The sequence below is a fragment of the Myotis lucifugus genome, unplaced genomic scaffold (genome assembly GCF_000147115.1).
Source record: "Myotis lucifugus unplaced genomic scaffold, Myoluc2.0 scaffold_1, whole genome shotgun sequence".
NCBI classification, from domain to species: domain Eukaryota; kingdom Metazoa; phylum Chordata; class Mammalia; order Chiroptera; family Vespertilionidae; genus Myotis; species Myotis lucifugus.
In genome coordinates this window covers 13,803,926-13,820,121 of record NW_005871049.1, presented here as the reverse complement: position 1 = coordinate 13,820,121, position 16,196 = coordinate 13,803,926, and the positions used below count along the sequence as shown (strand labels likewise).

Here is a 16,196-nt window from a genome sequence, read left to right as displayed (position 1 = left end):
ATTTTATGGTTGGGGGTCACCAAAACATGAGGAACTGTATTAAAGTGTCGCAGCATTAGGAAGGTTGAGAACCACTGGTATTATATGAGACTAGTTGACATTATCACAATTATACAGAATAGGGAAACCGAGTCATGTGTCTAAGTAAAGAATGAAACTAGAGGATTAATAAGTATGATTATCCTTACATAGTCTGCTCCAAATAACACTTGTTGTTATCGATTGCATTTGCAAATATATTGAGGAAAATTTTGTGAGCAGCTTAATACTGTTTCTTTTTCTTCTCCTTTTTTTCAGACATTTCACATTTTCATGAACAAAATGATTTAAAAGGATTATTAGAAAATCTCCATCAAAATATCCAAGCCAAAAAGAGGAAGAATGTAGAAATCATGTGGCTGGCTGCAACGGTAAGCACTGTCCTGTTAGACCTTACTCACTGTCACCATGAGGACCAGCAATCAATATTGGGTGTCTACTCGATAGGGGCCAACATTTGCACTCTGAGTTACCAGATGTCATCTTCCATTGTCTAGGAGATAAAGCATTGTCATAGTGCTATCAGTAGACTAGAACACAAATTGGAACAAGATAAACTCAATGAGAAAGAATCCTTCTCATTGGCTTTTCTCACAAATCTTGGATATGTTTGACACTTGGAGATTAGAAGGAAGTGTCTTTAATTTTCTTGATGTTGCATGTTTCAGCCCATCTCATGCTCTAGAGACTTATGATTTCAACAGAATGTAGTTATCAGATCTCTGACTTACAGCCTCAGTAAGGCTCCTGGACATATTGTTCAATTAATGAGTTTGTAAATGTGTTTGCTAATTTAGATATTGGCATAGAATGTATTACTGGCAGATTGCTCTCAGGGTAATGAGCTATATATGGTATGGTTCTTTCTCAGTTAATGGCACCCTCAGGGTAGAAGATCTTCCTGATTTCCCACCCCAGATTTCTACAAGAGTGAGCAAGAGCATCTTGCCTGTGGTTTGCAAGCTCTTATCTGGCAACCATTTCAGGCATAGCTCAGATAAACTTACAAGTTTTGCTAAACATTCAGACCCTAAGGAATGGATCTTTTCATTAGGAAAAGCAAACCTTGGAGCTCTCGATGATGAATTCCATGTGTGTAGTTATTCTCAGCATTACTCTTGTAATTTGGAGTTAGGTTAACCCAACTGCCAGCATACTCTATTCATTCGCTATCAACAGTGTTTCAGACAGAGCCTTTCCCCCTACTGTCAGTGCTTACATTATAATCCAATATTATTTCCTCTCTTCTGTGGAAAAGGAATGGATAATTTACCATAAGTTGAAAGATAAAATAACTTACCAAGAGCAAGGCAGAGGAAAGCAGCTTTAGTTTCCCTTCATGCCCCCTTGGAGCCCCAGGGAAGAACATCAAAGGTAACAATATGAAACATGGCTTTCAGGCGGCTCATTTACACTGGTCCCATTTAGCACCATAGTGCATTACAGGAAGGTTGTTTTAATAGTTCTTTCCCCAGTGTGTCTGCTCTTTATATCTTCAAACACTACTATGCTTGTTAATTCTCACAAAAATTTCACAAAGGCAGATTGTAAGTTATTTTTGCTCTTTCCCTAATAACATGGTAGCTTGAAGGAAGTCTGATCATTTACCAAGGCTATCTGGCAACTTGGGGACAGATACATGTCATTATATACATATCATGCAATTATGTAAATAGGAAAGTGAAGGATGCACACATGCAAACACAAATGTATATTTTTTCTTAGTATATGTACTTTCCCATTTGAATAAATAAAAAAGTTTTCCCATTAATTCCATTCATTTCTGAAATACTGTTCTAAAATGCATATACTGGCCAAATGTGGCTTACTCACAACTTCCCATTGTGTGAAAGTACCTGTCTTGATGAATACACATATGCACAGTGTGGAAATTTAGCATTCTGTGGGAATATTAACTTTATTATTAATAGCATATCTGTAGGCTGATACCTCAGTTTCAATATCCTGTAAACCAAGGCCCATGATAATACTCTTAAAATGAAGAAATATAGAAATCCCTTTTGACATTTTCAAAAAAGCTTTTACTTCTGCTTCTATTTCCTTTCCCCTTCTATAAATCTATTGATGAAAATACTGCTTTTGATAAGCTTTAACATTCTAATTGAAAAAGATAAAGCTTTTGGTTTTATCTTAACTAAATTTTAAAAAATAAAAATGAGAATCTGAAGACCAAAATTTTTTATTTAAAAAAAATATGAGAATCTGAAGATCAAATGCCAATCAGATGTGTTAAATTAACCTCATATAATTAAAAAGTGTAAAAATGCAGCCTGTCTACTCTGATGAAATGGCCCTGCTTCCTTTCAATTTTAAATTTAAAACACTCAGTATTCTTAGTAGGATGTCACAAATAATAGTGATAATATAGTATTTGAAAATTCATTCTTTTAAAAAATCATATCTGATAAGTAGATAGCAAGATTTATATTTTATTACCATGAATATAGTCCAACCTTTGTTATTTTATATCAAAATTTTTGAAATACTATTTATTTGAATGGGTTGAAATTCTCTAGATGGAAAATTATTGTATGGTGAAATCATGCTTTCACAGTTCTCTAGTCACTTCTACTGGGAATAATGAGAAAGTACCAAATAAGGTACTGGTAAATAATAAGGACTGGTAAATCCTAGGCTAAGAATCACCATTAAAATATGGTATAAAACCTTGATAAACTGTATTATTATATCCTCTTCTCAAAACAGGCAACTGTTAAGGCCTCCTTGATGGCAGATAATAAAGCAGGCCTGTATTATGTCAGATTTATGTTAACTACATGTTGATGCTAAAGTTGATTGTTGGTATCTGGTATCAGGGCTCTACCAAGGGATATGGAAGAGAAAAGAACGGAATGATTCACTTGTTAACCATGAGGTGATGAGAAAAGAGATTATTGCTTCTCCTGATTTATGGCAGAATCACAAAAAGAAGGAATTACAGATAAAAACAGAATAGAATGGAAGTTAAAGACTTGATTCTTAGAGTTAGGTAGACTTACATTAGCATCCTGGCTGGACAGTGTTGTACACAAGTTACTGAACCTCTCCAAACCTCGATGTCCTTGCCTGTAAAATGAGAATAATTATACCTTCCTCCAGGGTTTATGTGCAGTTAATTAAATTTCAAACCTATATGAAATGTATTATCAGGGTACCCAGTACACAGTAGATGTGCAATCAATTAGCAGTGGCTATTTTTTTTGGAAGGGGGCGGGTGTCCTTATTCTTATTAGTTGTATTGATAAGTGGTTAGTGGTTCCCTCATCTGCTGTGTTGGTCCCATGTAGATGTTTGAAATTTTCTAACATTAAAACCAAGAATAGCAAAGGTTGCTTAAAAGTAAGACAACATTAGTTATTTAGGATTCAAACCAAGTGTCTGAGCCCCTTCACAGTTAAGGTGTTGTTCCTAAGCTGTGATCGTTAGGGTTATCCACTGCAGCTGGGCCCCCTTCCAGGGAGCATTGCTGCCTCTGCTGGATATTGACCACCCCATGTGGTTTCAACAGGCCGACGCCTCACACCATACAAAGAACTACATCAAATCTGTTCCACTGGCTTTTGAAACGCCCAGGTGTGGTTTTATATTCAATAGGGCAGACCGAACCAACTGCAACTACCACATATTAACATAAATCTAGTGTGTTGAGACAAGAAGAGTTTAGGAGTCCCACCCTTAGAGTGACCAGCCAATGAACAATAAAGGGCTTATCCATCTGTGTTACAGATTTGCCGCAAACTAAATGGTATTCGTTTCACCTGTTGTAAAAGTGCCAAAGACAGGACATCGATGTCAGTGACGCTTGAACAGTGCTCCATCCTGAGAGATGAGCACCAGCTGCACAAGGACTTCTTCATCCGAGCACTGGACTGCATGAGAAGGTATCCACTTATCTTTCACTTCCTTTCTTTTAAAATCGTTTTAAGGTTTTTGTTGTTTTGGTTTGTTTTTTTGTTTTGCAAATGCATATTTTACTGGAGAACTAACCACTTAATAACTTCACTGCATTTCCATGGCTTTTCACTCATGACATGAAAGATAATATACTTTTAAATATTCCCCAGACTCATTTTAGGCAGTAGAAGAGAATCTGCTAAATTTTTACAATATACATGGAGGTTCTATCTCATCAACTCATTTAAACCTAAGTGAACAGGCTCTGTTGTTTTTTTCCTATATAGCACTTGAAGAGGACAGTTTCTTTATATCTGAGTAGTTATGAATACACACAAAATAAAACTAAGTCATTATCCAAAGAAAACCTTTCCAAACTGCAACTAACAGGTGATCTTCCCATGGGTCGCAGGGTCTCCAGGTTGGTAGCTCCTTCCTAAAATTATTTTGATATCACTTATCATTAAGACGGGATGACACTGATACTTTAAAATAGAGAAGTCACATTGTTACTCTGCTGGCATTTAAAATGCAGTGCCTGAAGTCATGTTTCTTGATTCATTCCCACAGTAATTAAATCTAAAGTCAAAGCCATAATGGGAAGGGAAAAGTACCCCATTCACAATGTCTGTCAGCAAGGACACACGTTAATTAAAAAGTTAAACGAAATAGTCTCTTTGCTGCAGACACTGATTCAGAAGCACACCAGGAAGCGTGGGACAGGCTCCTTGTTCCCAGGAAGGAATGCCATGTGATCCTCTGGACAGGGCTGCTTCAGATCTGCCATGTCGTTAGCTTCCCCTTTTCTTTTAACTGCTGTAGTCTTCCAGTGGAGACCTTGCCGCTTTCTGTGCCTATATGTTTCCCCCGCTAATGAGAGGTTTCGGAAGTCCTCGATTTCACCCCATTCCATGTCTCTGGGCATTTCCATTGTTCGGTGGAGTTCTATCATAATTTTTTATAGATGTAGGAGGATGTCTTAGAGGCCTGACATGAACATCTGAGCCATATGAAACACATTGGGTTGACAAAAAAAAAAACTTCTTTCAAAAATAATCTCTCTTTTCAAAAATAATCTACCAGTGCTAATGGGGGAAATTCAGAATCAGAGTATGAAACCACCTAAGGTGCATAAAAAGAATAAACGTGTCACTGTGGATGAGCAAAAGGGCTAGAGGGGAGAGCAGAAACACAGGATATTATAGACCAGAGACAACAAAGGACTAAAGTGATCCAACCAACATAAATTATCTTGAAGGGGAAACTGTTATTTATTTAAGGGGGCAGTAATGGTTATTTTCGACAGTATTTCCCAGTGTCCAGGGTGTTTGGGAAGGGAGAGGATTTGCAAAGCTTCTCTGTCATGTGGGGAGCCCCACCTTCCAGTGACTTTAAAATGCACATCAGGATCACTGTTTTAAAGGAGTTTAATTTTCATGGTTTTGAATGTATTGACGTTTTTTATTTTATTTTATATCTGTTGCAATTTATTTTACCTTTGATTATTCTAACCACCCTTCAGGCTATTTTGTCTGCATTCGTTTAGAATTTACCAAGGTTATAATATCACTGCTTTCTTACTTTCATTTTTTCCTCATCTTATCTTTTCTCATTTTATTGTGTTTATCGCTGTAAAAGTTTCAAGTTATTATATGTAGATGAGCAAAACGTTGTTGATAAAAAGAAATGAAGCTTCATCTACCTGCTTATTCAGAAACCCCACACCAAATAAGCTCCATGAGGAACAATATTTCTGCTTTCCCTTGCTCTCTGCAGTAAGGCCATACCTAGAACAATGCCTAGTGATAGTGGGTTCTCAATAAGTATACTATGAATGAGTGAACAAATGAATGAATGAAGTTTAGGTTCTATATACTAGGAAGTTTTGTTCACACATAGACACTTGGAATTAAACACATCGAGTTATCTTTCAATTATGACATATTTAATAAGCAAAAGTTCCATCAGATGAAAGTGAGAGTTTTGGAGAAGTTATGATACAAAAGCAAAACAGGCTACAAACGGCCTACCTTATGTCGAAGTCTGGATCTACCCTTTGTACAGTGTTCAAATGTTCATTCTCTATTTTCCTACACATCCAGTACTTCCTTGCAGCTGCACACTCCCGCCATCAGCCTCTAGTTACAGTCTGTTTGACTGAAATGGAAGAAGACGGTCTTCTTCAGATTAGAAAGTTAGCAAGGTGCCTGGCTAGATTTGACTCTGTAAGGAGCTCCTAGGAGTTGCCTATATTGCCAGACCGAAACAATGATTCTCAACCCTCATTGCCCATTTGAAACCCCGGGGGCTGGAGGTGAGCCTCTGGGATGGAGCCAGGGTGGAAACCCTGGGTGCTGGAGGGACCAGCCTCTGGTATGGAGCCAGGGTGGAAACCCCAGGGGCTGGAGGTGAGCCTCTGGGATGGAGCCAGGGTGGAAACCCCAGGGGCTGGAGGTGAGCCTCTGGGATGGAGCCAGGGTGGAAACCACCTGACTAAAGTCGGCCTCACTGAAAACCTGATGCCCTTCAGTAACTGCATTTAATGGCTTTGTGGTAAGACTATAAGCTTAGTCTCCATTCCCTTTCTTTGAGTTGTGAGGAGTATGTATATTGTCAAATTCTCCCTTAATCATCTACAGCAGAAATTTATAACATGGTGGCTGCATAATCAGCAGATATTTTTCTTAAAGAAAGGGAGAATGCAGTACCAGCATTCAATTTTCAGTTATGAACTCTCCAGTGAATGCCATCTTGTCCCAGTGCATTTGCAGAAAACATTTTCGTAGGAATTTTTAAATATATTTGATTAATAAATGATTAGAATTGGAATTAAAATACAAAATTTGAATGGAGTGTAAAATGTCATGTTTTATCCCAAAATAATTGTGTTGGGAAATGTAATTGGCACTAAAAAGTAAATTAAAATGAACATGCCGGTGTACAGTTATTTCTCTTGTAGGAAGTCTGGCATTGTGTGTTTATACAGTGTAACATGTGACACCATATTCCTTAGTTGTCTGTCTGTACCTTTTATTTTCCTCAAACTACATTACGCTGCAATCTGTCATTTTATAATGGCTGCTTAAAATTAAGATAGCTGATGTGTCATTAGTAAAATTAATCAGGGAACATTACAGCCTACAACGTATTTATCACCCTTAAGATACAGGGCTTTAATCATTCTATTTTAGTAAACAGTTAAGTCATAGGAGAGAGACTAAAAGGCCCATCAGCCCTATTGAATTTTATTATCTTGTTGAATGTCATGTTCTCAACATGTTGCACCTGACATTTTTATGTTGGGGCAGCATAATTTATTTAATGTTCTGCTTTATAAATGAGTGACCCTTCATCAGTTGATATCAGTACAGGTTTTATGCTTTTATTTCTCATGGCTTCTTTGTCGGTATCACTTTTGTGTTGAAATAGAAAAATGTATTTTTTCTTTCCTTAGTCTTATTTCCACTTCAGCTTATTTTTATTTGCTTTTGTTTGATTGGACTAGACAGAGAAGAGCTGCTATTTTTTCACATTACCCCCTATTTCAAATATTAAAGTGAATAATAAGCATTGTAGACACGGGTAATTGAAGCTTTCAGTTATTTCTTGACTACTTGAAAGGGAGGTGTTTGCATAGAACAGCATCAGCAGGAACAGTTTTTCCATTATCACTAAGTGTTATCTCTTCCCTTGCGAATTTCAGTGGTGTGTTTGCCCGTTGCTTTAGTTCATATCTGTGACAAATAACAGTAATAAGTCCAAATGGAGTCACTGTCATCTTAGGGTAGCTAATAATTACATAAAAACTGACCCCATTTAGGATGTTTTTGCTTCAGCTAACACTAAGGTAAAAGATACTGCAAAGAATACACTTCTTTAGAAATCATATTGGAGCAAGTAACTCTTAACAAGAGATCCACAGATGAACCACCAACAGATAACTGATCTTACAGGAGTGATTAAAATAACGTGCAACAAACTTTCAACTTCCAGAACTAAATGGATGTGCTAATTTTAGGTAATCTTCTGCATACATTTATGTTTGTCATATTATTTTACAACCAAAAAACTGGTTTAGCCATGGCCGGTGTGGATCAGTCAGTTGGGCATCATTCTGTGCACCGAAAGGTTGCCAGTTCGATTCCTGGTCATGGCACATGCCCGGGTTGCAGACTAGATCCCCAGAAGGGGCATGCAGAAGGCAGCCAATTCATGTCTCACTCTCACATTGATGTTTTTCTGTCTCTCCCTTCCCCTCTTCCTAAAAAATCAATAAAATATTATTTTAAAAGTAGTGGTTTTGAGGTTGATTTCTTCTCCCTAAGTTATTTGGTGTACAATATTTGTTTTCTAAGTATTAGTAACTGAAGACCCAGTATCAAGCATGTCATCCAGAGCAGCTGCCAACTTTATATGCAGCATTCCAAATAAGTCATTTCTTTCCATTCCTGAAATTATGAACTGAGGACCTAGCCATATAAGTGTATGGAGTATATGTTTTTTATTCAATTCAATGAAATAAAATATAAATAAAAATGAAGCTAGTTAAAATAAATAGATTTAACTTGAGACACAAACACAAACCTATAGGCGATTAGGAAGGTGATTGATGCCTCTGCACTTGGAAAATGAGGTGTAGCAGGAACTAGTCCTAGAAAGGACTTGTTCTCATTCAAGAAGCCTGAGATGCAAGGCAGCCCAGGCTTGAATGATCTGCACAGAGCAGTTATGCCAAAACCCAGAAAGTTTCTTTATGTCCCTGGAAGGCGTTGACACAGCAACCAAGGCGAACCTGAGCACCACACCGTGTTCAAAGAGAAAAGCCTTTGGAGTAAACGTGCATGTGGAACAAATAGCAACGTTCTATCTCAAGTCTTGTTTACTTTTAGAGTTTACAAGTGTGTTAGGGCATTCGGTTTCCATATAAGAATGCTTCCCACATCTCAGTTATTCATTTAACCACCTAAAGATTCTTTTATAAGTGCCACGTGGACAGTCATTTATGTTAGCTACCATGGACTCAGGCACTTGATGACTCTGTTATGTTTGTCCTAACGCACTGAAAGTAAACCCAAAACTATTAAAATCAATGTACTGTCGGTACTGTTTTGCTTTCCTCAGAGTGCTTATGATCCTCTGACAAACACTGTGAGAGAAGTGTTTCAGCCCTCCTTCTACCTAAGTTTAAGTTATAGTGCTTCAGTCTCTCACCCAGGAGAACAAACTAGAACCTTCACAGGACACTCTTTAATGAAAACTTGCCTGGAAGGCAATAGTTTTTATGGAAAAGCAGCTAAACTATTGCAGTCTTTTCTCCTGGTTGGAAGAGCACAGATGACAGAAAAGTTCGAATGCCCGGAGTACTACTAGTAAGTTCATGCCCAAAGGATAATGGTTTCAAGTCCCAAGGAAAAAATATATTATGCACAATTATAAGCCATTCACTTCCATTCACTTCGCCTCTCAGAATTCATGTAATTGTGAATGACATCACTCCAGGCATTAGAGTTTCATTTCTAAAACATGTCATTTGTAAAATTAGTAGTTTATTAGTAGCAACAAATCACTTCTCGGGTATCACAGCATTGTTTTGTGTGGAAGCAGTTATTTGAATTCTATAAAATCTAACAATCTAGCTCAGTGGATAGTAGGCTGAGTACAGGGTGATGGTTAAGAGCAAGGATGTTGAAAGTAGACTATCTGATTCTCCACTTCTTAGCAGTGGGAATGAAATTCTAAGAGCCCTTAGCTTTTTTGTCTATACAATAAAAAATACCTGAAAGGAAGTTGGAAACAGAATATAGTATGATAAATATGACAGCTACTTGATAAACATTGTGCTAATTTCACCAGCATCACATCCTCGTCTCATAGACTTGTTGTGGTGAGGATTCAATAATGATCATGGAAGCCCTTAGCTTGTCACATAGCAGGGATCAGTCAATATTAAATGCCGCTACGGCAGTTATTGATGTTATTTGGTGGGGATTCTCATTATTCTTATTGTGATTATTGCTGCCACCTCCTTTGTCATAATGGCTTCTCGTTCAATTGTTTTTACTAAACCGTGGCTTGTTGTGATATCCTCAAACTCTATGAAGAAAGTAAGAGAAACAGCTCTTTCAATTATTGCTAGTATCTGTGCACTAGTTCTCAGCTCAGCAGCGTCAGCCTTACCTAAGGACTGGCTAGAAATGTAGGTTCACAGGCCTCATCCCAGACCTCCTGGAGTGGAAACTTGGCACATATTGTTTCTGTGATTAATCACTACGCTTTAATTATGTACAATTTGTAACAATGAAATTGCGGGTCACCACAACATGAGGAACTGTATTAAAGGGTCGCGGCATTAGGAAGGTTGAGAACCACTGATCTATGTTGTCAGACAATTTTCATTACCTTGTAAATTTCCCTCTTTGTGAAGATTCTTTGTATTCATTTTCATAGCAGTAATATTAGGCTTGCTTATAATTCTTCAGAACAGCTCTGGTGCATGTGTGCGGAAGTGGGGATAGGTTAGGGGGGATTGTCTGTGTGTGATTGTCTGTGTTTTCATTGTGCAGTTTCCTTCTTATAGAGACTATTGAAAAGCTTAGGGCCAATATTGTGATCCATCTACTTCAAATATACAGCATTCTTTAATGGGTCTTTAAAACATGTATCTATATATAGTAACCTCATTTTTAGTCCTGTTTTATAACATAACCCTTGCATTTATTGTTTCTTACTTTTCATTCTTGATATCTTACTGAATATTATATATCCATTTAAACTGACTTAAATTCTTCTTTAAAACAAAGCAGGATTTAAGTACTAAAAATTAAATTACATAAAGCACCCTCTGTCCTTAGCTCAAGACCCTTCCTAAATTTGCTCTTAGCACTCAGAAACCAAGTTAGGCAATACTGATTTATCATTTTTATAAAATGAAAACAAAATCTAGTCTCTACATCTTAATTTATGTGTTTTCAAATGATGCCCATCTTCTCAACTATTTGAGAAAATGATGGCATATTTTTCATGCTTCAGAGTTTGCAAATCACCTTGACCGCTCTTTCATTCCATAAAATAGAAATACAATAGATATCATCTTCTATTCAGTTTCTGTTTCATAATTTAATTTCATAACATAAATTCAGAGATGGAATTTGTATAGCACAGATAGTTTTATTTGATTTTTGTGATAAAGATTTTTTTCTCTTGGAAAGACTAGAACAACAATGAGAGAAAAGCATATTAGAGCTGTCAAAAGATATTATTTTTGCCAGAAAAAGAGGGAGAAATGCCTTCCTCTTCACAAGACTGAACCAATTTTACAGCAGCTACTCTTGAAATAGATACATTTATTGAAAACTCCTACAACTTCTAGTCACACAAAAATATTTTTTCTATAACATGAAAATCTCACTGCTTATATGCAAAGTATGTATTATTAAATATTGCATGGTTGCCCGGGCTGGGTGGCTAAGTTGGTTGGAGTGAGATCCCATACACCAAAAGATGACCAGTTAATTCCCGGTCAGGGCACATACCCAGGTTTTGGGTTCCATCCTCATTCAGGGCACTTGCAGGAGGCAGTTGATGGATGTTTCTGTCTCACATCAATATTTCTCTCTCTCAAAAGATAATCAATGATATATAAAATCATGGTCATAACGACAAAAGGCAACCAAGGCATTGGCTAGTTTATTTTCTTATCCTCTCTGGTTTGACTATATAAATATAATTTTATTGTGTGTTTTAACAATGTTAAAGTTGTTAATGAATTGTGTAGTTCCTGTAAAGATTATAGATATTGTATATGATTAGAAATGAACTCTAAATCACTGGGCTGTATTTAGGAGGTTAATGCATCTATTTTTAGAAAATAATATGATTTGATATTCATGTAGTCAGTTATAACCTCCCCAAAATGCAATCCTTAAAGTTCTTCTATAAATTAAAACTTACTATTACCAAGGTTATGATTTCATACCATAATGGAAACTGGAAACTGTGTCAAATTTGTATTTGTGATAAGGTAAAAGAAAGTCATGTTTCTTTACAGTCTGCTTCATATAGTTTTATAACAAATGTGTTTCTATTTATTTTGCCACCTTTGCCCACATTTCTTGAGTAACAAAAGTAGGATACACTAACAATCTCGGTATGGATTCTGGGATGAAAAAGAATATTTGATATTTTAAAAAGCCTTAAGAATTTTGAGATGCTGAAATATTAATGCTAATGAAAGTGAATTTATGTATGTGTATTTCAAAAATTAAGGCTTGATTTGAAAATTAGTAACTACCTTTTGAATATTCTCACCTCCATCTAAATGTTAAATAGTATCAGCACATTTTGCCAATATGTTGTTGAACTCCACTAATTTCCTCCTGGAGTTGATTAGTAATGGGAGCAAAATTTTGACTTAACTAATTTTGGCACAGTCCATAAAAAAGAGCAGAACTAAAAGAATTTTGGAAAAATCTGGACCTGTGTATGGAGGGAAGGAAGGGAAAACCAGCTCTCTGAATAATATGGGGTTTGACGAGGTAAAGGCCTGTGTCAACTTTCATCCCTGACTCTCATGGTTCCTTAAGGCCACTCTCAAGGCCAGGGTGATGGTGACGGCCTTCCTGGCATGCAGGGCTCTCTCCCCAGCAGAGGCAAGCCTTCTGCTTGTACAGATCATCTGCGCTGAATATTCCTCCAGCAGACAAGAGAGAAAGTTGCTACAAGGAAGGTAGTATGCAGTCCCCATAGATACTGATTTTCTCCACTAAGGAAAACGGCAACCTGACATTCTTGCCATGGCCCTGTTAAAACAGAGTTCTTATTCACATATAAAAGAAACCTTTTGCATCATTATCATTTTGTGTTCTAATACCTCCACTGGTACCAAGAGACCTAAGGGCAAAATATAGTTTCTCAACTGAGGACAAATGTTTTATCAAAGAATCTAAACAAGTGTAGTTAACATTGTTGTCCCCATTTCGATTAGGATATAGACTTGTGGTTTATAAATATGTTTTCCTGTTGAGTGAGTGTTGAAAGGGACGCCAGATATCTTCTGGTCCAATACCTCACAGAATCTTATGTTAATGAAGATATGTCTAATAAAGTAATTCTTTTTAAATCTAGATATTGCTCCTAAGTTTATGACAGCTCTTCAGTTAGTTTTTGTGGAAAGCATTTCAACTGAAGATTCTGTTCCTTGAATCTAACATGATGGTGTTAAGGAGCCGACAAGCTGAGGGGAATCGGACATTTCCTTCTTGAGTCAGAAATGGTTCTGCTGTGAGCAGATATGCTTCTCTGAGCATCATGAGAATTTATACACAATTACTGGAACAGGGTTAGATCTTGGTGCTTGAAGAAGTAATCTAAAGCCACCTTTTTTAGAAACAAATCTTTATTGTTGAAAGTATTACAGAAGTCCCCCTTTCCCCCCCATTGCCCTCTCCCACCCCTGCGCCCCCCCCTTTTTTTTTTTAACAAAATGACTTTCGCATCATTGCAAGACTTATCATTCAAACAAACTTAAATGGAAAAGTGAATTCTGATGAACCTTTTTAACATTGTTTTTGTCTTACTTTGGAGGCCAAGGTTATAGATGCTAAGCAAAACAAAATGACATATACGTGTATTTGTATATGCATATATAACTATATATCTTTCTTTCTATATAAAATATATGTGTCTTATAGATATAATTTTAATGTTTGTTTTTCTTAGACCTAATCTGATCTTGTTTATAAATTGCTCTTTATTAACATGATCCCATTGTTGGGGCATGTGAGAAATATGCTTATTCTTACACTATTGTTTCAGCCAGTAAATTTAATATTAAGAAAGAAAATTCAACTTTGTGTTATCTCATTAAAATAAGACAAACAGAAAATAACTGTGAGTTGACATATCAGCTTCCCCAGCTATGCCAGACTGATTGCTTTGCTCATTATTTTCTGTGAGTTTGTAGAGGACCACAAGCTTTTGGTTCAGAATAAAATGTTTTTCGAGCCCTGATTGTTATCCTCCTGAAAGTCAGTTTTCAAGCTACTTCTATTTCTACACACTTGTGACTTTTCATATTAATGATATTTTAAGGCTGCAAGATTTGGAAAGGACCTTAGAGATTATCTAGTGACCCTGCCAAACAAGGCAGGGATTCTTTATACAATATCCCTGACAGATTGTCAGGTAACCTTTACTTGCACATGTCCAATAGCAGGGAGCTTGCATATCAACCCATTCTGTGGTTGGACAGCTATGCTTTTTATAAAACTCACCTTCATGTTAAGCTGAAATCTGTCACCCTATAACTTCTAGTCATTAATGCACTCAAGTGTGTGGATCAAAATAGTGGAAGTCAGCATCTCTTTCCTTAAGTCAGCCTGCCAGTGTTTAAAGGTGGTTTCTGTCTTCTGCTTAATTGCTTTATTTTTATTTTATTTTATTTATTAACTAGAGGCCCAGTGCACAAATTCATGCACGAGTGGGGCCCTCAGCTTGACCGGCAATGGGGCGAATCAGGGCTGTCTCACCCAGTCCAGGGGGAGGGACTGCAGGAGGTTGGCTGGCCATGGGAGGTTGGCTGTGGGGGCACACTGACCACCTGTGTTGAGCATCTTCCCCCTGGTGGTCAGTGCATGTCATAGTGATCAGTCGACAGGTCATAATATATAGATTGATTTTTAGAGAAAGAGATGAAGGAGAGAGAGAAAGACAGAAACATCAAGTTTTGTTGTTTCACTTATTTATGGGGATCGAACCCAAAACCTTGACATTATCAGATGATTCTCTAACCATTTGAGCTGCACAGCCTAAGTACTGCTTGTTTTAATCCCTTTAAGATGTGAAATATATAAAATGCTAATATGCAAAGTGTCCCCTGGGGAGTTTGACCAGGAGACCGGGTGTTTGATCGCTTGCTATGATGTGCACTGACCACCAGGGGATGGTGTGGAACAAGGGAAGGCCCCGGCTGGCAGCTGGAGGGCCCCAATCAGCCCTGGTCATCAGCCAGGCCTAGGGAGCCTACCTGTGCATGAATTTCGTGCATCAGGCCTCCAGTTACAAATAAAATTGGACACCATGTTCTAAATGTAATATGCAGAATAAAAAGCAAAGTAAGGCAAAGGTCTACTTGTCCCTCCCTTCTTCCCTTCCACTATGTAATGCTTACTATGTGCCAGGTACTTTCCTAAACACTTGACAAATATTATCTCCCCCAAATTTACTTTAATCATAAGGATTTACTCTTAAAAAGAGGAAGCAGCCACAAAGGGGTTAAATGACTTGCTTCAAGACCTCACAGCTGGGAAGTGGTGTGAGGCCCTTACTCCACCTCCATGCTTCTAAGAGCCTATGCTGCCTCTCTTGATCTATATTTCTCTTTGTTCCTGGAACTTTGTCTCACTGCATGATAAATTGAAACATGTAGTCCTTTGTCATATACACTGCTGTCTAGCAAAGGTTTCTCCCAGGGTCTAGTGGGGTAATTGATATTTTGCATTGAAATAGAAATGTATATATTTTTATTCTTGCCACCCTAACCCCTGAGATAAGTATGGTGGCCTAAATAAATGTAAAGTCCACATTATATCTTATCTGTGCTTGAGGTGGGGGAAGGGCGAAGGGTGTAATAGGGGACATCTGTAATAGTGTCAAAAATAAATAAATAAATTAATTAATTAAAGTGTTAATATATAAATAGAGCAGATACTTAAAATTTTTAAAGAAATGGGGTGAGTTTTATAATAGAACATACTTCTACATAATGACATCTGATTAATAGGTAATTTAAGGGCTCTTCAACCAAAGATTTATATAAATAAGTAAAGAAATGAATATTTAAGAGAGAAATATTATGGGGCAGTTTCTTGGGATATGGTGAAATGTTTTCATTGATAAATCATAGAAGGTGCAAAACCAAGCATTAGCCATATGTACATAGCATGTAACTGCTCTGGAACCAATTTGTGGTTGATTCTTAACTAAACCAGAACCCAAAGTCTTGATAAAGTTTACAGATCGTTGAAACAGACAATTTGGTTTGGTTCAAGTTCACTACAGTTCCCCACTGGATGATCAGTCAGAGAACAGGGTATGAGTGAAGAGCTGCAATTACCTAGGATCTGCTTTTTCCTCTGTAGGCCCACCCTAGTACCAGGGTGGGAAAATGGGGTGAAATATCAAGTTCCTTAGCTAGCTCTATTTTTTGCCTTGGGTGCAGGAGGGAGCCATGTCTCCCTGAAGGG

General features: G+C 37.2%; 1 protein-coding gene across 1 annotated transcript in view; it reads left to right on the top strand.

The window, feature by feature from the left end:
- Positions 1–16,196, top strand: part of INPP4B (inositol polyphosphate-4-phosphatase type II B) — a 496,781-nt gene that overhangs the window by 452,188 nt on the left and 28,397 nt on the right. Inside the window, exons 25-26 of the mRNA XM_023754658.1 lie at positions 298–410; positions 3,787–3,941. Coding sequence (XP_023610426.1) covers positions 298–410; positions 3,787–3,941 — 268 coding nt within the window. The remainder of the gene's footprint in view (positions 1–297; positions 411–3,786; positions 3,942–16,196) is intronic.